We start from the raw sequence: 24,547 nt of genomic DNA, 5'->3' as shown, positions 1-24,547 counted from the left end.
ATCATAGAATCCACTATGAATTCTTCATTGTACCAGAGGGTGCTTGAGGATAATGTGAGGCTATCTGTCGGAAAGTTGAAGCTCAACCGAAGGTGGACCTCGCAACATGACAATGACCCAAAACATACCAGTAAATCAACCAAGGAATGACTGAAAAGAAATAAATGGAGTGTTCTGGAATGGCCAAGTCAAAGCCCGGATCTAAATCCCATCGAGATGTTGTGGGGGGATTTGAAACGAGCTGTGCATGCAGGAAACCCCTCAAACATCGCACAGCTGAAATAATTCTGCATGGAGGAGTGGGCAAAAATTTCTCCCAGTCGATGTCAGAGACTGGTAGACAGTTATATGAAACGCCTACTTGAGGTTGTTTCTGCCAAAGGGGCCAATACCACCTATTAGAGCCAAGGGTGTACTTACTTTTTCCACATGCGAAATTTGCATTTATGTTTATTTAAATTATACAATTGACTACAAAATGTAAATGTTTCATGATATTTGTTATATTATATCACCTTTATCTTTCAATATTGTTGAAATGAAGATCAAATAGCTGTATGTTGAAATATGTCGAAGAAGTCAAAACTTTACATGGGGTGTACTTACTTTTTCACGTGACTGTATGTATGCCATCATCTTCTGATCACAGAAGAAAACTAGAAGGGCACTCGGTAGAGCGCATACCTCCAGCAGGCTGAACAGTTTGTTTTGTATCCCAATGACAGGCCGGATCTGGATTCGGACCTGAACCATATAATCAAATCTGCTTGTTCTTGTCGCCGAACCAACTCGTCCACTACTTTTTAAAATATTTTATACATTGCTTTTCGCCCATTCTCTCAATGGTGAAGAATCACTTTAAAAATTATACTCGCCGGATCCGGATCTGGATCTTCACCAACATTGAATCGATTCTTCCTTGTCACATACATAACCTCTCCACCAAGTTTCGTCCAAATCCGTCAACAACTTTTTGAGATATCTTGTTCACAAACAGACAGACATGGGAGAAAACAACCTCCATCCACCTTCGGTGGCGGAGTTAATAAAATATGATGCAATCAAGGAGTTGCAGTTGATGTTATATCTTGACTAGCATTTGATGTCATCCCCCCTTGAAAGGATGCTGCAAAAGCTGTATGCATATGTAATTGGAGAGAAAATGGATGCATGGATTAGAGCCTTCTTGATAGTAACAGAGCAAAGTAATCGTAAATGGTAGAATGTCTGACTGGTGCAGGGTGACGAGCGGTATACCGCAAGGCAGTGTAGTGGGTCCCGCATCGTTTGCTGTCTTTATTCATGATCTCCCTGACATGGTGGAAGGAACCATTCATATATTAGCAGATGGAACAAAGCTGTACGGCCCAGCCGGAACCACAGAGCAAACCGAAATGCAGTGGGACCCCGCTATTCGCAGTTTCTCTATTCGCGGGGGATACGTTCCTGGAATATCCGCGAATAGCCAAACTAGCAAATAACAGGACATTGTTTAAATGGAAAAAGGGGGGATATGGTCCCGAGTCATGAAAATCCACAAATATAGAGGACCAAACCACAAATGGCGAGGAAAAATCTGCGAATGGTAAGGGAAATCCAGAGAATGTCGACGATAATCCACAAAGGTCGATGAAAGTCCTGCGAATGTATGCCGTGGCATTGCTTCAATGCCCCTGAAAAACCTCGAGTTTGTGGAACACGGCTGCGAAAAGGAACAAAAACGCGAATTTGTGGGACACTTTTCGACGAATCGAGAAACAAGTCGCATTTTGTCACCCTCAAATTCGCGGAACAGCGAATAGCAGGGTCCGATAGTACTACAAAAGGACCTGGATTGTGTAACTGTATGGTCAGACATGTAGCAAATGCCCTTTGACCAAGATAAATGCAAGGTGGTCCACATGGGCAGAAACCACCTCAAACAGGAGTACAGTATGAATCGAGTTTCAGTACAGAAAGCCAATGAGGAGATAGACCTGGGAGTTCTAGTCTATGTTACTGCAGCTGTTAACAAAGATACAGGAATCCCCTCTCATGGGGGCTCCCAATTACTTCACATCATAAGGAAGACGTTGGTCACCTGAACAGGACTTCATTGCCACTTTTGTTCTCAACATTGGTCAGACCTCTCCTCGAATATGGAAATATCCTCTGGCACTTCCATTTGAAGACAGAGCAGTTAAAGTTGAGAAAGTGCAGAGGAGGGCCACTAAAATGGTTCCAGAAATCAAGGATCTACTCTCCAAAGATAGGCAGAGGATCTTGAATCTACACTCCCTCTACTCCAGGAGGAGGAGTGATTATTGTACATCAGATTCTTCATGGGCTGATCAGGATCGATCACAGTCATTTCCTCAAAACATACTTTAACAAGAGGTCACTCATGCAAGTTATTTAAGGAGAGAGAAGATGAGAAATCATGAAGTTGGAGTCTCGCGAGATCACGGCGAGGTCACGTCTTTTCGAAGCTGTTCCATGCGCTCACGCTTTCGAAGCTAAGTGATCTTTCACAATTGTGTTTTTGTCGAGACTGTATCTATCTTTCGGTGTGTGTATCTATATCGTATCTTTTGGAAAATTTTCGGTGCTAATTTTTCGTACATGTATACACAATCGTCGGTTAATGCGTATCGAGTATTCTGCGGCCTAGTACTCGTAGGCTCAGGCTACCGTACCGTCTCCGACCTTGTGGTTTTGTTTTTCTCTCAGCGATTCGTCGAATGCGCTGCAATTATTTTCGTTCTCTGTTTCGTCCCAGTCGTTCACCCCATACCTCCTTGTTTAATATCTCTACTCAAAAAAAAAAAAAAAAAATTTCCTTCCCAGGTCTTATTCGTTTATTTGTTGTTCTTATTTGTTCGTTCGTTCTTCGTTCGCGATCACGCGATCACGTGGTTAGAAATGTATAATCTCTCCCCTGAACAACTATTTTCTCTCATATATTATAACACCCTTTTCTTCTTTTCCTACAAAAGGATGCTTTCGTCTTGCTCACCAAATCTATTCATTCCAAAAAATATATATAATACCATCTCTTACAGTTCCTCCTTTCTACATTCCCTAAACTATCCAGAACTCCACCCCTCCTTCAGTGTCCTCAAACGTATTTTTGACTCGAAGGTCTCAAACTCATTTTGCAAAAAATGTTCGTTTCCCATGAATCGTACACTTTTCAAAATCCAATCTCACCCCTCCCCTCCATAATCCTCCCCATCACCCATCCCTTTCAAATCTCCCCCCTTGCCCCTTCCCTCTCCTCCCTCCTAAACTCCCCCCACACCCCTCCCCTCCGAGACTCTCCCTCGCTCCTCCCCTCCTAGACTCCCTTCTCACCCCTCCTCCTCAAAGCATCCTCCCTGCTTCTTCCCCCCTCCAACTTTCACCTTCATCTCCCCCAACTTTCTGCCTCGCTCTTCCCCCTCCTCAAATAACACCTCACTGTGCCTCACCCAATCTCCATCAAACCTTTTGTCTGCCCCATTCTTCCCTTTCTCCAAGCTATTCTGAAATCTCTGAAATCTCTGACACACCTTCAACAGCTCTCCCTACCTCTTCCTCCTCTTCCACATCTTACCCTACCCCTCCCCCCCCCCCCTGTTCTGGACCCGATGCTCCCCCTTCCTCTTCATTAACGGTATGGACCTCAAACATCTGGGGCCTTCGCTCAAACTTGACTGATCTCTCCATACAGGTTGCTTCTGACAAACCAGATGTGATCTGCTTAACAGAAACTTTCCTCCTTCATGATGTCTCTGATGCCTTGGTATCTCTCCCAGGTTACTCCCTCCTCCGGTATGATAGACCTGAGCCTCGTCCTGGAGGTGGGGTTGCTATCTTTATAAAAAACTCTTTTCCTCACTCGCCCTGCACTGCCCTCTCTCCACCTCACCCCAGGAATACCTTTGGCTACGGCTTCCCCTTCGCTCCCACCTTTTGTTCATATGTGTGTTGTACCATCCACCAAACAGCGATGACTCCATCTACATCTCGCTCTCTGATAATATGGACCAACTTCTATCTACCCATCCCAACTCTCTCTTCCTCATATGTGGTGATTTCAATTGTTACCATGCCAGTTGGCTGGGTGTGGGTACCTCTCTCACCAGCCATGTCTCTTCAGCAAAGGACTTCTGCGACTCACTGGGACTGACACAATCTGTCAATTTCCCGACCCGGATCTCAGTCAACGGAGCATCTTCTCTTCTGGATTTGCTTATGACAAACTTCCCTGAAAATGTCTGCTGCTCTTCTTCTGCTCCAATCGGCTCATCTGATCATGTGCTTGTCAAAGTGGACATCTCTCTGACCATTCTCAGAGAGCCTCCTCAGCGTCGACGATTCTGGCATTTCACTCGGGCCAACTGGCACAGTCTTCAAGCAGCCATCAATCATCTGGACTGGTCTCCCATCTCTACTGCCTCTGACATCAACTCATCCTGGGAATTCTTTCAAAGTAAATTGCTCTCTCTCATGCACAGATTTATCCCATCTCGTCTTCAGTTGTCATACCCTTCCTCCCGTCCATGGTACACGGATTCTTGTGGTGAGTCTGTTGCCCTGAAACAACTTGCTTTCGTCTCCTGGAAAGCAAATCCAACGGAAGGAAATCTCATTTCCTTTCACAAAGCCCGAAACAAGTGTGTGTCCACCCTCAGGAGAGCCAGGAAACAATATCTCACCGTTCTCAAGACCGAACTCTCTTATCTGTCTCCCTCTTCCAAATCCTGGTGGCGTCTGGTCAAATCTGTTTCTGGTGTTTGTTCCCCCTCCATCCCCTCCCTCACCTCAAACGGCTTAACGGCACGTGAAAAAGCTGAATGCCTCAACTCTGTGTTTGCCTCTAAATCTTGTGTCCCAAACCCATCCCTCTCTGTACCCACCGTACCCAGTTGTACCCAGCTGCTCCTGGACTCTGTGTCCTTTCCTCCTGACAAGGTGGAAAAGTTTCTGTCAACCCTCGACTCTGATTCTGCAACTGGTCCTGAGGGCATCAGCCCACGGGTCCTAAAATCATGTTCTTCCGCTCTTTCACTCCCTCTTTCTGTTCTCTTCACCCTCTCTTTTGCTCAAGGTCATCTGCCATCTGCTTGGAAATCAGCCAACATCACCGCTTTGCACAAAAAAGGTGCAAAAACAGATCCCAGCAACTACAGACCAATCAGCCTTCTCCCAATTATCAGCAAAGTCATGGAATCCATCATTGCTTCAGATATGAAATCTTTCCTCTTCTCCAATGGCTTGAACTCTGATCATCAATTTGGTTTCAGACCTGGTCACTCTACTCTGGACATGCTGCTTCTGCTTTCTCAACAATGGATGGAGGTCCTCAACGCCAAACAGGAAATTAGAGCTGTCTCCCTTGACATTTCACGTGCCTTCGATACGGTCTGGCACCCTGCTCTGCTCACCAAACTCTCCTCCTTTGGTATCCATGGAAATCTCCACGCATGGCTGGCGGACTTCCTCTCTGGTCGTAGTCAATGTGTGGCCCTGAATGGGTTTCTCTCATCTCCTCTTCCTGTTCAGGCTGGAGTTCCCCAAGGTAGTGTTCTGAGCCCTGTGCTTTTTCTGGTCTTCATCAATGATCTCTCTGACTCTCTTGAAAATCCTCTCTGTCTCTTTGATGACGACTCTACTCTCTGTCGCTCCATTCCTCATCCCTCAGATCGGCAGTCTGCAGCCTCCTCACTCTCTGCAGACCTGGACAAAATCACAGACTGGGCAAACAAATGGAACATGTCTTTCAATCCTGATAAATCTCACACTCTTACGATGTCTCTCCGAAAAGACCGACTGGAAAACCCTCCCATCCACTTTCTGAATAATCCTCTCCAAGAAGTTCTGTCACTCAAGCTTTTGGGTCTCACTATTTGCCATGATCTTTCCTGGGAAAACCACATTTCAAAACTGGCCTCCAAAGCCAGTCGCCGACTGGGCATCCTCCGTCGTGCGAAGTCCTTCCTTGGCACACCTGAGCTCCTCACCACATACAAGGCTTTCATCCGCAGCTCTATGGAATACTGATCTCCCCTCTGGTCTGGTGCTCCTGCCTCACACCTAGCCCGTCTTCACGCTGTTGAAACCAAAGCGTTCAGAATCATTGGAATCTCCCGCGATGAAGCTAACTCCAAGGGCCTTTCACTCACTCACAGCAGGCAGGTTGGTAGTCTTTCCGTCTTCTACCGACTCCTCTCTGGCCTTGCCCCCCCAGCCCTCTCTGGGCTCTGTCCCCCAAATATTCCTACAGGTCGCACAAGATCTGCCTGCAACCCTCTTATGGTTAAACTGCCAAAATCAAGACTCTCTGCTCACCTTCACTCCTTCATTCCTCTTTTCTCCCGCCTCTGGAACAAACTCCCTCACTCTCTTCAATCCCACTCCACCCTCCAGGTCTTTAAAACAGCTGTTCACCACCATCTCTTATCCTCCCCCATCCAAAACCTTGATCTTTTCTACCCCCGCTAATTTCGGTCCCCTTGTGTTTTATACCTCCCCCCCCCTCCCCTTCCCACGCCTCCTGCCCCCAAGCCCTCTCCCACCCACACTTCTCCCTGCTCTCGAATGTTGTGGTTGTGTGCTTCCCCTTCTCTCCCCATCTTGTCTTCCGCTCCCTCTTTTTGTATATTTTGTTTGTCTGGTTGATTTGTTTGTGAAGTAAATGTTAGCTCTTTCACGAGCCTCGATGCAGTATACAAAAAAAATAAAAAAATAAATTTTTTTTAGCATTAGATTGCTGAATGACTGTAACAGTCTTCAACAGGAAGTAGTTGAAGCAAAGAGGACAAATTAATTTAAGTCCAATTCGACAAACACTGGTGGAATATGCGCTTCCACCTTCCATACATCTGCTCTTCTGAAGCATGTGAACACACTAAGGGTCAATATTATGATGAAAAGACTGTGGTGTAGCGACCCATGGGTCCCCCAAGCAAGACCGGCATCAGAATCTCCTTGCTCCAGCCGGTGACGTCACCGGCGGGGATCCCTGGCGCCAGAGTGGCTGGTCACGTGACCGCCAAAGCGTGCCGCGCGTGCGGGTATAATGAGCTACACCTGTGGATCACGTGACCACCGAAGCACGCCTCGCTTGAGAGGCGTGGCTTTCGGTTTCGGTTTGGGTTTTTGGTTTTCCTTTATAAGGCAGCCCGATAAACGGGCTTTTTAGTGTTCCCGAGTTGGTTTTACGAATAAACATCTTCTCGGACGAGTTTGTGCCTTGCCATCCTTTTATCCGTATTCTGCTGGAGTCCGGACTCCTTCACTGGTGACCCCGAATTTGCAACACGGCAATGGACACAGCAGTGTCCCTCAAGCTGCCCACCTTCTGGGAAGCACATGCCGCCATCTGGTTCGCGCAGGCGGACTCCCAGTTCGCCCTGCGTGGCATCACGGAGGACGCCACCTGCTACCATTACGTGGTCGCCGCACTCGGCTCCGCGACCGCCGCCCGCTGCCTGAGCTTCCTCTAGTACCCGCCCACTGATGGCAAGTACGACGCCATCAAGGCACTTCTGCTGGGCGCGTTCGCCCTTTCCCCGGCTGAGCGCGCACGACGCCTGCTCGACCTACCGGAATAGCGACCCATGCTCAGCCTTTCCCCGGCTGAGCGCGCACGACGCCTGCTCGACCTACCGGAGCTCGGCGATACGCGCCCGTCCGAGCACATGGACTACATGTTCGCGTTGCTCGGCGAGCACCCCTCGGATTTCCTGTTTCAGGAGCTCTTTCTTCGCCAGCTCCCGGCCCCGGTACGGGTCGCCCTGGCAGGTACGACCATCGTAAACCCCCGCGACCTCGCCAAGGAGGCCGACAAGATCGCTTCGGCAAGCGAGCTCGCCGGAGCGGCGAGCCAGCTCGTCGGGGTGGCGGCCGGGAGCCTTCCCGCCCAACCGCCCGACGCCCGCGACGCAGTCTCCTTCCCGGAGACCGCCGGGCCGGCACGACTGGCAGCGGCGACGCCGCGTCGCCCGGTCCCGACGCGTCGACCGGAGCCCCCGCCGGACCCGGCCTGGTGCTATTTCCACGCCAGGTTCGGGCAGCAGGCCTGATCATGCCGACCCCCGTGCACGTTCGACCCCGGGAAATGGGCGAGCCGGCATTCCCTCCCAGCAATGAACGCCGGCCATTCCGGAAACCTGCTGTTCATCGCGGACCGTGCGTCGGGGTGGCGCTTCCTCTGCGACACCGGCGCCCAGCTGAGCGTCGTTCCTGCTTCGGCGGAGGACAGGCGGGCCGCTGTCTGCGGCCCCCAATTGGTCGCGGCCAACAGCTCCGCCATCCGCACTTGCGGCCCACGCACCGTCGCCCTCCGCTTCGGCAGCCAGCTCTTTCACTGGGAGTTCGTGATGGCGGACGTCCCCATGGCTTTGCTCGGGGCCGATTTCTTGTGCGCCCACGGGCTGCTGGAAGACGTGTAACGCCGGCGTCTCGTCAACGCTGAGACTTTCAGCTCCCTGGCGTGCGCCTTGAGCCGGGCCGCACCCACCGAGTTTTCCTGCGCCCTCCCATTGGCGGACGACTTCGCATGTCTCCTCACGGAGTTCCCGGCCCTCACGCGGCCGACGTTTTCGGCCATCGCGGTGAGGCACGGCATCGAGCATCACATCCCCACTATGGGCCCGCCGGTGTACGCCCGGGCTCGCCATCTCGACCCCGCCAAACTCGCCATCGCCAAGGCCGAGTTCACAGCGCTGGAGCGCCTCGGCATGGTACGGCGCTCCGGCAGCGCATCGGCCTCGCCGTTGCACATCGTCCCGAAGCCGGGGGGCGGATGGAGGCCATGCGGCGACTACCGCCGCCTCAACGACGCCACTACCCCCGACAGGTACCCCGTCCCGCACATCCAGGATTTTTCCGCCCGGTTGGCGGGGCGGACCATTTTTTCTAAAGTGGACCTGATTCGGGGGTACCACCAGGTGCCCGTCCGCCCGGCCGACATCCCAAAGACGGCCGTGATGACACCTTTCGGCCTCTTTGAGTTCCTCCGGATGCCCTTCGGCCTCAAAAACGTGGCGCAGGCGTTCCAGTGCCTGATGGATGGCGTGCTGCGCGACGTGCCATTCCTCTTCACCTACCTGGACGACATCCTCGTCGCCAGCGCGTCCAGACCCGAGCACCTCCTCCACCTCCGGACGCTCTTCAGCCACCTCAGCGAGCACGGCTTGATTGTCAACCCGGCCAAATGTCACTTTGGTGCGGCGACGATCGACTTTTTGGGCCACCGCATCACCCGGCACGGCGCTGTGCCGCTGCCGGCCAAAGTCGAGGCCATCGCCGCTTTCCCGCGCCCCCGCTCCGTCAAGGCGCTGCAGGAGTTCCTCGGGATGGTGAACTTCTACCACTGCTTCGTGCCCCGAGCGGCGCAACTCATGCGGCCCTTGTACGCCGCCCTCCGAGGCCAGCCGGCGAAGCACGACGTCGTGTGGTCCACGGACATGGACGCGGCTTTTGTGGGCGCGAAACGGGCCCTCACCAATGCCACGTGGCTGGCCCACCCGGTACCCCATGCCCCCATCGCCTTCACCACGGACGCCTCTGACTACGCCGTGGGCGTGGTCCATGAGCAATGGGTGAACGGGGCCTGGCAGCCGCTCGCGTTCTTCAGCCGGCAACTCCTGCCCAACGAGCTGAAGTACAGCACGTTCGACCGCGAGCTCTTCGGGCTGTACCTGGCCGTCCGCCATTTTCACCACCTCCTGAAGGCCCGCCCATTCACGGCCTTTGTCGACCACAAGCCATTGATTTTCGCAATGGCCAAGGTCACGGAGCCGTGGTCGGCCCGCCAGCAGCGCCACATCTCCGCCGTGTCGGAATACACCACGGATATCCGGCACGTCGCCGGGAAAGACAACACCGTGGCCGACTGCCTTTCTCGGGCCGGCGCCAACGCCGTCCACCTCGGCGTGGATTTCGCCCTGATGGCGACGGACCAGACCACCGACGGCATGGTGCAGGCACTCAGGGTGGCAGACACGGGCCTCCGCTTGGCTGACGTCCCCTTCGCGGGCACGGTCCTGCTTTGCGACATCTCCCAGGGCCGACCGTGCCTCGTCGTGCTGGTCTCCTGGCGGCGCCGCATTTTTGCTTCCCTCCACGACCTCTCGCACCCAGGCCGGAAGGCGTCCCAGAATCTGGTGTCGGCACGCTTCGTCTGGCACGGGTTGCGACGGGACGTCCGCGACTGGGCCAATGCCTGCACAGCCTGCCAGCGGGCCAAGGTCCACCGTCACACCCTGGCTCCGTTGGCTCCTTTCACCATGCCCGAGCGGCGTTTCGACCACGTCCACGTGGACCTGGTGGGTCCCCTGCCCCCATCGCGGGGGTTCACCCACCTGCTCACCATGGTGGACAGGACCACCAGGTGGCCGGAGGCCGTGCCCCTCACCTCCACCACCACCGCCGATGTGGCACAGGCGTTCATCGCCACCTGGGTCGCGCGCTTCCGCGCACCGGCGGACATCTCGTCCGACCGCGGCCCACAGTTCACGTACGAACTTTGGGGCGCAGTCGCCCGCTCGTAGGGAGTCACTCTGCACCGCACCACGGCCTACCACCCCCAAGCCAACGGGTTGTGTGAGCGGTTTCACCGCTCCATGAAGGCCGCACTCATGGCCGGCCTCCAGGATGACGGGTGGGCCGAACGGCTCCCGTGGGTCCTTTTGGGCTTCCGCACGGCCCCCAAGGAGGACCTCCAGGCGTCCACCGCCGAGCTGGTGTACGGCCAGACTCTCCGCGTCCCGGGCGAGTTCGTGCCCGATGCCACCAGCCCCTGGTCCGCCGCGCGCCAGCGCACGGACTTCCAGGAGGCCGCCCAACGTTTCGCCCTGGTGCCAACGTCCCGCCATTGCGACCCCCACTCCTACGTCCCCCCAGCACTCCGCACTGCGGAGTACATCTTTGTGCACTACGACGCGCACCGGGAGCCGCTCCGGCCACCTTACGACGGACCCTTCCGGGTCCTACGCCGGGACAACAAGTCCTTCATTGTCAGCATCGGTGGCCGGGCGGATCAGATCTCGCTGGACCGCCTCAAACCGGCCCACATGGACATCGGCCAGCCGCCACGGCTGGCTCTGCCACCGCGGCGCGGCCGTCCCCCGTCCACCTGACCATCCACCACCACACCGAACCCCCCCCCCCCCCGCGACCGGCCAGGGGTCGTTTCGGTCGGGTCATCCGGACCCCCCTCAGTTTGACCTCCCTGGGCCAAGTCCTTTCTGGGGGGCGTGTGTAGCGACCCATGGGTCCCCCAAGCAAGACCGGCATCAGAATCTCCTTGCTCCAGCCGGTGACGTCACCGGCGGGGATCCCCGGCGCCAGAATGGCTGGTCACGTGACCGCCAAAGCGTGCCGCGCGTGCGGGTATAATGAGCTACACCTGTGGATCACGTGACCACCGAAGCACGCCTCGCTTGAGAGGCGTGGCTTTCGATTTCGGTTTGGGTTTTTGGTTTTGCTTTATAAGGCAGCCCGATAAACGGGCTTTTTAGTGTTCCCGAGTTGGTTTTACGAATAAACATCTTCTCGGACGAGTTTGTGCCTTGCCATCCTTTTATCCGTATTCTGCTGGAGTCCGGACTCCTTCATTGGTATCATAGGATCAAATTCTTCCCTGAATGTAATGATGAGGATGACGATGATGATGAAGGACTCAGAGCATGTCATGTTTACTAAGACCAATAAATTCACTTGAATACTTGATATTGTTACCTCCACGACGGAAGGTGGATGGAGGTTATGTTTTTACTCATGCCTGTTTGTTTGTTTGTTTGTGAACAAGATATCTAAAAAAGGTTGTGGACGGATTCGGACAAAATTTGGCACAGAGGTAGCGTATATGAAAACGACGAAATTATTAGATTTTGGCGAAGATCCGGATTCGGATCCGGCTACTAGAATTTTAAAACTGATTCTTCACCGTTGAGGGATCGGGCCAAAAACGATACATAGCAGGATATCTCAAAAAGTTGAGGACGGATTTGGACGAAACTTGTTGGACCGGTTGGGTGTGCGACAAAGAAGAATGGATTAGAATTTGGTGAAGATCAAAATTCGGGTCCAGGTGGTAGAATTTTAAAAGTGATTCTTCACCGTTGGGAGATCCGGCCAAAAACAATATATAGCAGGATATCTCAAAGTTATGGACGGATTTGGATGAAACTTGGTGGACAGGTTGTGTGTGTGACAAGGACGAATCGATGCAATTTTGGTGAAGATCTGAATCTGGATACGGATACGATAATTATTTAATTTTTTAAGTGATTCTTCACCATTGGGAGATAGGGCCAAATGCGATACATAGCAGGATATCTCAAAAAGTTATGGATGGATTTGGATGAAACTTGGTGGACGAGTTGTTTAGGTGAGAAGAACAAGCCGATTAGATTTTGGTTCAGGTCCGAATCCAGATCCGGCCTATCAGTGGGATACAAAACAAACTTTTCAGCCTCGGGGAGGTATACGCTCTTCCGAGTGCCGTTTTAGTTTGTTCTTGCTATTGTAAAATTACTGCTGATGATTGTGAAAATGCCCAAAGTAATTTTATTTTAACCTAATAATTTCATCCAGCTTATCCAAATGTCACTTCTCTCTCCATCTCCAGATGAAGGGACTGCAAGACGGGCATCATATTCTGCAAGTCAAAAGGATTTCACTTCCGAGGATTTAATCAAAGCGAATATAGGACTGAGAGTGGGGATCAGGACCTTGGAGTTAATAACGGAAACACTCCCAAGAAGGCGCCACCATTCCTGCAGGTGAGTTCACGCCATTTTTGCAGGAAGATAGATGCAGGAGAATTACAGACAAAATAATGAGAATTGTTGGAATGATTGCTTTAATATAATCTCAAAAAATGGTGTCAAAAACCTAATGATATCTTCATTCATGACAAAAACTCAAAACTTGTAAGCAATCACAGGACACCATTCATTGTGCATGACTCCGACACTCGTCGTGTTGTATCTGATTGCGAGATGGACGATCTTGCATGTAATAGGGATTCGTGATTCTAATGTGGCCGGGGGATATTATTGGGGTTTGTTCGATCCACAGTTGAGGTCAATCATTAAATTAATTCTTGCACTTCTGCTCGTTACCTCCGCTACCAAATGGTGGATGGAGGTTATGTTTTCACTCCTGTCTGTCTGTCTGTTTGTGAACAAGATATCTCAAAAAGTTGTGGACGCATTTGGACGGAATTTGGCAGAGAGGTAATGTAGGTGACAAGAACTAATCGATTCGATTTTGTTGTAGATCCAAATCTGGATCCGGATCAGATAATTCAAAAAGTGATTCTTCATCATTGCGTGATCGGGCTAAAAGCGATACATAGCGGGATATCTCAAAAAGTTGTGGACGGATTTGGGCGAAACATTTTGGACCGGTTGTGCATGTGACAAGGAAGAATTGATTCGATTTTGGTGAAGATCTGAATATGGATTCGGATATGAGAGTTATTTAATTTTTTGTGGGATTATTCACCATTGGGAAATAGGGCTAAAACCTGATACATAGCAGGATATCTCAAAAAATTATACATAGATTTGGACGAAACTTGGTGGACCGGTTGTGTGTGTGATAAGGATGAATCGATTCAATTTTGGTGAAGATCTGAATATGGATTCGGATATGAGAATTATTTATTTTTTATGGGATTCTTCACCATTGAGTGATCGGGCTAAAGCGATACATACGACATCGCACAATATCTCAAAAAGTTATGTGTTCATGTTTCATAAACTTGCAAATCTAAATAGAAATTTAAAGGATTTTCACGTTCATTCACAAAACAATTAACTGCTTTGAAAGAGTATAGGCTATATGAACGATGCAATTTGATAATGAGAAATCCCCACTTTACCACAGGGTGAAATTGTTGTCCAATTTATAGGACGGAATCGGACAATATTTTTTATGCCTCCGCGGACAAAGTCGCCGGAGGCATTATGTTTTCGGGTTGTCCGTCCGACCGTCCGTACGGGCTAAACCTCGTTGTTCTCAGCAACCATATGTCCGATTGAGACGAAACTTTCAGGGTAGGAGTGATACCCATGCAGAATGTTTTTTTATAATTGTGATGTCGTAGGTCACGTGGTATGGCAGCCATCTTGGATTAAAAGCGAATAATTAAAAAATTATTTCTCGGAAACCACTGAAAGGAAATTTTTTAAACTTGGCACATTGTCAAGTATTCCCAATGGGGAACAAAACCATGATAATGTTGACATCGGTGAAGTGGTATACCAGCCAAAAATGTTTTAATCGACTTCCTTATCCTAAAAATCTGAAATTGCACGCACATGATCTATGACCCATTTGTATTGAAATATTAAATTTATGACATCATCGGTCACATGGTTTGGCAGCCATATTGGATTGAAGGAAAATATTAAATAATTATATCTCTGAAACCACTCACCCTATCGATGCAAATTTTACAAATATCATCTAACAGCACTGTTGCATATGGTTTGAAAATGATGATGTCATAGGTCACGTGGTTTGGCAGCCATCTTGGATGGAAAAAGAACCTTATCCAATCAACATGAAACTTCACAAATGTGCTCCCCTACCCATACATATGCAGAGTGATGGCATCTACCCATTGTGGGACTATGGGGAGGCATATTGGTGACACAGTCGCATTGTATTAGTTTTGTTTTTGTTATGAGTGGAGGACACAGGATAAGAAGGAAATTTTTACACAGGAGGAGGCATTTTGGGCCATCATGCCTGTGCTACACCAATGCCAGATCATACTAAAATATGCAATTTGAAGAACTTTTTTGAACAAAAAAACAACTTTGCTCCTCTATCTTCGAAACCACTCCATAGAAAAAATTTAAACACTGCTCATTATCAAGTACTCCAAATGGGGAACAACATACATTCATGATGATGTCATCGGTGCCTTTGTTATGACGTCATTATTAATCGAGTGGAACACTTGATCCGACCAGTTTGAAATTTATTGAGCATGATCTACACAAACATTGTGTAGGAGAATTTAATTGATGACGTCATTGGTCACGTGTTTCTGCAGCCATATTGTATTGAACATAATTCTACGTCGTCATTAAACTACATAAATACAGCAGCTCATAAACACCACACAAAATACACCACACAAACACGTTCTGGCGAGGGTCTGCAATCTGATTGCTCTTGCTTGTTACTTTTGTTATTCGAAGATGCCTTGGAAAAACGCCACGATAAAGCTATCTTAACATGGATATATGCCTCAACACGCAACACCTTTGGCGGCAAAAACGCCCTTGGGGTGGGGGCGGAGGGGGAGTTAAGTCGCTACAACCTCCATCGTCTGACCCTTCGTCTCCCTGTCAAGTTTGGTTGCGATTGGATAAGTAACGATCGAATGTATCGCGGTCAGAAATCGTCAGACAGACACCAAATTGCATATTTTAGTATGATTAAGAACAAGACCGAGCTAAAAACACTGCCTTGGTGAATTCCAAAATCCACCAGGAGAGGGAAGAAGAGGTTCCATTGATAAAACCACGTTGTTTGGGTGAATGGAGCAAGTCAGGAATCCAGGAATGAAGGCGGCGTGGTATGCCACAGGCAGGGAGCCTGGCAAGCAAAGTAGGATGCTGGGCTGCGTAATGCCCGAGATGTGTCCAAGGAGATGGTCGAACCTCGTAATTGAGATTTAGGACTCTCCAACCTGAAAAGCTCTTCCATGTACTAACTCCTATATAAAATTAATAATCACTGACCTTTTCTGTTTACACCATCTGCTCCTATCATTTGCATAAATTAATTAATTATAATTGAGTCAGCTTTACAAATTAAATTATTTAACAAACCTCAATCATAGTCAAATAAAAAAACAAATACAGCATGGGAGTCATCAGGAAGAACCTGGATAGGATTCGGGTTCGGCTGCCACTCCTCTACCCTCTGTGCTCCTCTCTTACTCCATCAACTATTGTTGATTCATCATCTGGTTGAAGTATAAACGTTTGTTAAGCCACGCTGTTTAAGTTGTGAATCAAATCGTTTATTTCATTATTTGGATGTTATAACCTCAATATTTGAGCTGAAAGTGCATCTTTCGCCATTTTGTAAACTCTTTAACCCCCCCCCCGCCCCCCCAACCGTCTTGTGTTTTCAGCAATGACTGCATGCCCCATGAGCACAGGGGGGCACAAAGGTTGGTGAACACAAGTGAGGAGATGAACACATTTGAGAGGAAAATGTAAGTTTGAGGAGGGGGTGAGGGAAGGAGGGGAGTGAGTGGGGGAATCAATCGGAAAATAAGATTGGATTGGTATGTTAATCAGATAATATAAAAGGCATAATTTAATAAAGAAATATAAAAATATAAAATACAAATGAAATTTAATTCAAAGACCAAGAAAATCAAATGAATAGTAAACGCAAAAACAAACAGGTACAGACGAACCATTCTTAAAATGAAGGATTTTATTGAGGCTGTCCTCTTCAAATTTTGGTTGTCCTGATTTCCCAATGGGTTCCAGTGCAAGATCTACAATATTCCCAAAAAATGCTATAGCGATACTGGTATGCAGAACAAAATTTGTTTGGGATCCCACAGATGGTGCGAGTGAATGTTGCATTCCCACTAAAGTGCGTCCTCTTTCAATCCACTGAGTTCATCTTTTCGTCGTCAACAAACGTGACACCTGGTTCTTCTTCACTGTCATATTTGTTTTGATCATCCAATGCATATGGGGCACCTTCTTCTGTGCCACATGGTTCCAGTGGTGTATGGCAAGAACTGGGTCTCGAGATTGTAACAATCCTCAGTAAGCAGGTGAGAGTACCTGTATCAGTGTTCGTATTGATCATCCAGTCTATCTTGATTATCTTCATGATACTGAACCATCTTTCACATTCTACTGAGTGGGCCAGCAGACCCATGATATTTGGACACTGGACACTGTACTCGATGTGGATGTCACTGCAGACAACCTTGTGGACAGGTTTGAGACTTCTTCTTCTTTAACGGCCACTATTATCCAACTCCGAGGGGTCGGGTGAGGGAAGCTTGGCCCAACTCTTCACGAACCTGATGAGGCCTGACATTCGCCTACCACGTGGCCGATGACATCATTATTTCTTTTTCCTCCACCAATTTATCCCTATATGAAGCTCAAGAAATTTCATCTTGATCGGATGAAGTTTTGTACTTGTCAAATTATGACGTTATAATGGAGGAACCGATGACATAGTCATTAACATATGTTATTCCCCATGAAGAGTATTTTGCATTGGGCCATGTCTCAATTTCACCAATTTTCTATGTGGTGCTTTCGGAGATATGGAGGTGCAAAAAAATTTTTTTCCAGGATGGCGCCTGTACCACGTGACCTATGATGTCATAATTATCATTTTAAAATTATACAGGAGGAGGTGCACCTATGGTGAACATTTCCTGTCAATCGAACCAACGGTTGCAGAGAAAATCATATTTATTCTGTGTGGACAAAGAGACAGACAGACAGACAGGCAAACAAACAAATGGACTCAAATGCAATACCTTTTCCTCTGGCTAGGGTAATAACATAAAAACTAGAGCAAAGTTGATGGTGCAGCATCGCAAATCCCCATACTTCCCACCCCACCTAAAGCAAAATTTGAAAGTCAAGTACACCTGCACACTACAGGAGCAGCAGGAAGGGTCATTCCTCTTTGGGGTATATAGATTCGAGTCGATCTATGGTCGGGTCTGAATAACTGTGTGTGTGTTCATTTACCAAGTTTCTTGTGGAAAGATCGCCAAGTAGTTTTAGCATTCGAGCAAGCACTCCATTCAAAACCGTTAAGGAACGACTGGCTTGGCAAGTGCAAGCTAGCTGCTTGGTAAATGAGCACACCCCGGTCTTCCTCCCTTTCAGTTTCGTATTAAACAGCAGGAGCGAGTTTCAAAAGTTCGCTACGAAAAATGCCACGGTAGCAGAAGAAAGGGCCATGTTATTAACCCAACAATTGTGGGGTATATAGAGTACAGTAGATCTTCGCTCAGTTCTGCAAGTAAACCTTACATCACGGATGTCAGGATTCCTCCAAATTTCTTCATTTAGTGTTATAAAGAGCATTAGCGATTGTTTAAAAAGCTAATCATACGTGTTTGTGGTTTATAATATTTTTACTTCCTGTAGAAGCCGTTGCTCCCACAGCAAACGCCATTATAGCTATGAGTACCCGACTGCAAAGCCGCAATGAGCCGGCGAAGCCAAAGCCTCTTGCCACTATTTTACCCATCACTATGGCATCAGTATGTTAGGTAGTTGGTAGTAGGTAGGTGTAGTAGGTACCGTACCTGGTAAGACTTGGTAAAAGAGAAGTGCAGTCAGTCCTCCCCAATACCTACATACAATAAATGTCACAAGAAGCTTAAGGAAGTAACTATACGATGTGCTAGCTTAGGGCCTATTTTAAGAAATTTTAACTGGGCTTAATATACGTTTTCACAGTATGTGTGTAGTCTTCTAACTTCAGTCGCTGTCAGGACTGGATCTCTCCGGGCACTGCGGCTTCCTCCACCAGAAGAAGTTAGCTTGTAGTAAGATCAGTGCCGACAGATCAGACGACAGCGCCGTTTCAACGGCAATGTGTGACTGTCGTTAATCAAACCGTGTCGATGGCGCTGATTGGCTGACCTAAGCTGATCGCTGATTGGTCAGCTCACAAAATTTCGCAAATTCAGACCTAAAATGACACCATTTGCATTCTGGATGAGATTAAAATTGATAAAATTTACTTCTTGATTAATCCGGTGAATTCCTTCTCAACTTCGAATATTTCCGGCCATGAAAAACTATCCCCTACGGCCGTGAGATTTCTAAAAAATAATTCTTCGTCAATTTTCGAATATTTGATGCCGTTTTCACCCTCTGAAACGCGGAATAAGCTTTTTTGAAATATTTTTTCAAATGCTCGAATCTCATTGGTTTGGTGACGATTTTCGTTGAAGATAACGAGGTTGGTCTTAAAGTATTTTAATTACAAATTAGAGGTGCATAAGATTGTGAATCAAAGACGGGTGAAACAAACTCCGATTGAACTTTTTCGCAATTTTTTTATGCATACTTCCGCATCCGGAAGATGGCGGCCTCCATTGAGTGACTTGGTTTTTTAAATATTTTTTCAAATGCTCGAATCTCATTGGTTCCAGTGTTTGGTGACGATTTTCGTTGAAGATAACCAGGCCAGTGTGGGCCGAGGTTAGTCTTAAAGTATTTTAATTACAAATTAGAGGTGCATAGGATTGTGAATCAAACAAAGACGGGTGAAACAAACTCCTATTGAACTTTTTTCAATTTGTTATGCATACTTCAGCATCCGCAAGATGGCGGCCTCCATTGAGCGATTTGGTGCGTCAAAGCTTCGAAATTCTCAAGCCAAGGGATCCAGCAAAATCTGGCTTTTCAACATAATACGTACGTCGTACGCGTTCATTGACAACACTGGCTTCGCCGGCTACTTGTACCCGACTGCAAAGCCGCAATGAGCCGGCGAAGCCAAAGCCTCTTGCCACTATTTTACCCATCACTATGGCATCAGTAGGTTAGGTAGTTGGTAGTAGGTAGGTGTAGTATGTACCGTACCTACAGTCGTTCAAAATGACACCATTTGCATTCTGGATGAGATTAAAATGTATAAAATTTCCTTCTTGATTAATTCGGTGAATTCCGTCTCAACTTCGGATATTTCCGGCCGTGAAAAACGATCCCCTAGAGCCGCGAGATTTCTAAAAAATAATTCTTAGTCAATTTTAGAATATTTGACGCTGTTTTCAGCCTCTGAAATGTGGTAAAAAGCTTTTTTGAAATATTTTTTCAAATGCTCGAATCTCATTGGTTCCGGTAATTGGTGATGATTTTCGTTGAAGATAACCAAGGCCCGTGTGGGCCCGGGGAACGAGGTTGGTCTTAAAGTATTTTAATTACAAATTAGAGGTGCATTAGATTGTGAATCAAACAAAGACGGGTGAAACAAACTCCTATTGAACTTTTTCGCAATTTTTTTTCTGCATACTTCCGCATCCGGAAGATGGCGGCCTCCATTGAGTGATTTGGTTTTTTAAATATTTTTTCAAATGCTCGATTCTCATTGGTTCTGGTGGTTGGTGACGATTTTCGTTGAAGATAACCAGGCCCTTGCGGGCCGAGGTTGGTCTTAAAGTATTTAAATTACAAATTAGAGGTGCATAAGATTGTGAATCAAAAGAAGACGGGTGAAACAAACTCCTATTGAACCTTTTTCAATTTGTTATACATACTTCCGCATCTGCAAGATGGCGGCCTCCGTTGAGCGATTTGGTGCGTCAAAGCTTCGAAATTCTCAAGGGATCCAGCAAAATCTGGCTTTTCAACATAACTCGTACGCGTTCATTCACAACACCGGCTTCGCCGGCTATAAGCTATTTATGCATGTTATCACTGCAGGAAAAACACCTTGGGGGAAGTGGGACATTATTAGTATTAATATTGTTTTGTAATAACATTAATAATATGCGATTATCATTAATTTTGTTATTGAAAGCGTCTTTGGAAAAACGCCACGATAAATCTTCTTCTCTGGAAAAACGCCACGATAAAGCTAATTTAACATTGATATACACCTCAACATGCAACCCCATTGATGGCAATGGCGGGGAATACCCGCTCGGAGGAGAAATCCCCCTTGGGGAGGGGGTCCAATGAATGCGCTACAACCTTCATTATGTAACCCTTCGTCATCCTGTCAAGTTTGGTTGAGATTGGATAAGTAATGACAGAATGTATCGGGGGCAAAAATTCATCAGTCAGACAGACACCAAATGGCATATTTTAGTATGATGGCAAAAAGATCCACCAGGAATGATCCAATATCAAATCTTGAGTTGAAAAATCTTCTGTTTTGACCCCTGTAACTTAAGTCCGCACTCCTTGGGGACATGATCCAGGGATCAAATCCAAAAATCGTTACATATTTCATGCGTCCCCTAAAGTTGATTGCGTGTACAAATTTTCATCTAAAATGTTTTTAAATGTGCCCGTAATTGCAACTTTTGGAAATGGATCTCGTGACCCCACCCCAGGGGGCAGGGCCAAAATTACACTGATCATTCCTTCTTGCCACGTGGTTGATCATAGCTGCAGAGTTTGGTGAATTTTTACACAACAGTTTAGAAGAAATTTAACTCGTGTCATTTTACCGTATCGGTTGTTGGATGGTAAAGTTCCCATGGTGTCTTTTGTGAAGAGTAGGCAAGCTATCGCCGGCAACATGACCAAATCCCAAATTCCTGCACTATTGAACCAATTTATGTTTATAATGTATTTTCCACTTGATGGACAGAATAATAACAATCATGACAATGAATTAATAAACAAGAAGACGTCATGCAGAGCACGATACTTGCAGAATCCACCCCTCCCCCCCCCCCCCAAAAGGTTGCCATTGATCCATTAAATTGTCCATTGTATCAAGATTAAAATTGATGATTTGATCAAAGCTAGGGTCAATACAATGAAAAGTGACGATTTTTCAGATGAAAATGGATTACTTTAGAAGTTTGACCTTAAGTTGACCTTTGACCTTTTGACCTCAAAAATAGTTTGTTTCCCAATTCGGTGATGCGCTATGCAATTGCTGTTAAATTTTCAAGTCAATCGGATGAAAATTGATGATTTTGGAAGTTTGACCTTGAGGTGACCTTTGACCTTTTGACCTCAAAATAGTTGGTTTATCAATTTATTGACTCAATGTGCAAATGCTGTTCAATTTTCAAGTCAATTGGATGAAAATTGATGATTTTAGAAGTTTGACCTTGAGTTGACCTTTGACCTTATGACCTCGAAAATTGTTGGTTTCCCTACTTAGTGACTCGATGCACAAATGCTGTTCAATTTTCAAGTCAATTGGATGAAAAATGGAGATTTTACAAATTCGACCTCCAGATGACCTTTGACCTCAAAATCAATAGGCTTCTCAATTGTGACGACCTCTGCAACTTGGTTTAGTTTCATGACAATCGGTTTAGAATTGTCACCTGCAGGTGAGTGAAAAACAGACAAAGACAGACAGAAAGACAAACAGAAAGACAGACAGAATATCAAACGCAACCGACCAATATACTTGAAAAATCTTCGATTTTGCAAGTAATAAGTCGGTGATTTCATCGTTCAACACTGAAAAACAAAATTTCCTGAAGATATCCCAGCAAGTTCATTTTTTATTTGAATTATAAACTTTACTTCACTTTGATTGTGGAATTTGTATTCAAAGCAGATGTGTTTTCGTGTCCACAGATGGACGAACCCTAACTCTGGACGCAACCACTGCACATCGACAAATCATGATCACCCAGAACCTGAGGACAGCGACAAGAACAGAAACCCAAAATTGTCATCTTAAACATCGGTTTGATTTTCATCCACAAGTTCTTTGTGCTGAGAGTTTCTCCTTTGGGCCGTCACCACTGGGATGTCGATGTGAGTCGAGGTTCTTCCTCGATTGCGAAGAAAGCGAATTGAAGTGTTTCAGTAACTCGCAGGTTCTGCACGTATTCAGAGGGAACCTCACGGACTCCATTAAATCTACTTCATGCATCCGTAAATTTGGTAATTCTTTGCAGTATTGCTTGATTATATTAACTTTATTTAAAGTATAATTATTGCAAATTACGTTCTGTGTAGTTTCTTTTGTGACAGTACGAATTACCTCTAGTATGCCAAAATAGAATGTTTACTTCTTCTACCTTCCTTAACGCTGATTCGTTGTAGAGCTTTTTGTCCTGGAGAAATTTTTTACAAAAATAAATTGAAGAAAATCCACAAAACACAACACTCACCTAGAAAATGCACCCACAACCATTGTTTGTACTGTTTCATATGCTCTGAGCCAATCAGAGCTGTTTACTCTGCCCTCATTTTGCAGCAGGATGATCCTCGTCCCACCTCCGCTCTCACCACTGCCATGTAAGAGGACTTGCAGTGACAGCAAACGATTGTTTTACTTGCTGAAATATCCGGCATTGCCCGGGAGGGTGGGGGCAGGGGAGGGGATGGGGGTGACCAGGAGTGGAAGGGGAGGTGAGGATAGCTGTAGGGTGAAGGAGGGGGAAGGGAGGAGGACAAATTCACCCGTGCAAAGAGTGCTTTAACCTCAGTGTTGCCCATGTAAATGAGGAAATTGTAATACAGTCTGCCACCACCTCCAGGTGGTGCTACATGGTACACATTTACATGGAGAACTAGAACGGCACTCGGTAGAGCGCATACTTCCGCCAGGATGAACAGTTTATGTTTTGTATCCCACTGATAGGCCGGATCTGGATTCGGACCTGAAGCAAAATCTATTCGACTTATTCTTGTCACATAACCAACTCGTCGACCAAGTTTCGTTCAATTACGTCCATAACTTTTTGAGATATCCTGCTCTATGTCGGTTTTAGCCCTATCTCTCAATTGTGAAGAATCACTTGATAATTAAATAATCCTCGTGTCCGATTCCATATTCAGATCTTTCCCAAAAACGAATCGAATCTTTCCTTGTCACACACACAACCGGTCCACCAAGTTTCGTCCAAATCCGTCCACAACTTTTTGAGATATTCTGCTGGGTATCGTGTTTGGCTCTATCTCCAAATGGTGAAATAATCCTCGTAGTCGGATCCGAATCCGGATCTTCGCCAAAATCTAATCATTTCATCCTTGTCACACACACTACCTCTCTGCCAAATTTCGTCCTAATCCGTCCACAACTTTTTGAGATGCCTTGTTCACAGACAGACAATCAAGAAATATGTGGTGCCGAGCACGATACTTGCGAAATCCCTAAAATAACTTGTTGGCCTATGATTACTTCAAATATACTTTGTGGTTGAATTCAGTGATCTGGTATGCAAATCCTCTTCAAATTTCAAACAAATCGGATGAAAATTAAGGATTTTAGAAATCTCGCCTTGGCCTATGTTGACCTTTTGGCCAATGTTGACCTCAATAATACTTGGTGGTTAAATTTAGTGATCAGATATGCAAATCCTCTTCAAATTTCAAATTCATCAGATGAAAATGGAGGATTTTAGAAATCTAGCCTTGGCCTAAACAGAGCGTTTAAAAAAAAAAGGTAATCCGAATTCAAGGGGTTAATATGCAAACGTTATTTATTTTGACAATTTTAATGTGGTTTAGTAAATAAGAGGAGATCGGCAGCTTTCCATTGATACCTTCCATGCATCATTGCTGTCACACATGACCGAGTACATGTTCATTGAAAAGGACAAGTTCAAATCGCATTTTTACAAGTTTGGCTAATCGATGCAAGTCAGGATAATTGGTGCAAAATGAACGTCAGATGTGAACTTTTCTCAGGAATGATTGGCCTTTATGCACCCACACCTTCAACATGTCCACCTCTCCTTTCAACACAAAGCTCACAGCTGCCCTGAACTGCTCGTCTCACCATGGCCGGGTCATTGCGCAAAGCATCCACTTCATGTCAAATACGGCCCTGCAATTCATCAAGATCACGTGGAGGAGTTACGAAAACCTTGTTCTTTAAATGTCCCCAA

The 24,547-nt window shown here is 46.8% G+C and overlaps 1 protein-coding gene across 8 annotated transcripts in view; it reads left to right on the top strand.

Moving 5' to 3' along the window:
* Window positions 1-22,842, top strand: part of LOC137416279 (uncharacterized) — a 92,926-nt gene extending 70,084 nt beyond the window's left edge. For 3 of the 8 annotated variants that reach the window (XR_013621881.1, XM_078770281.1, XM_078770283.1), the window contains 3 exons: window positions 12,602-12,755; window positions 16,136-16,219; window positions 22,284-22,809. Coding sequence is in view for 4 of the 8 variants with exons in the window: in XM_078770281.1 (XP_078626407.1) it covers window positions 12,602-12,755; window positions 16,136-16,219; window positions 22,284-22,389 (344 nt within the window). In the remaining 4 variants the exon portion in view is untranslated. Of the gene's footprint in view, window positions 1-12,601; window positions 12,756-16,135; window positions 16,220-22,283 lie in introns of all 8 variants that reach the window. The other 5 variants (XR_013621879.1, XR_013621880.1, XR_013621878.1 and 2 more) reach the window with 3 other exon arrangements.
* Window positions 22,843-24,547: the final 1,705 nt, after the last annotated feature.

Source organism: Myxine glutinosa, chromosome 1, assembly GCF_964187855.1.
Source record: "Myxine glutinosa chromosome 1, kmMyxGlut1.1, whole genome shotgun sequence".
Classification (NCBI taxonomy): domain Eukaryota; kingdom Metazoa; phylum Chordata; class Myxini; order Myxiniformes; family Myxinidae; genus Myxine; species Myxine glutinosa.
This window is presented reverse-complemented; position numbering and strand designations above follow the sequence as displayed.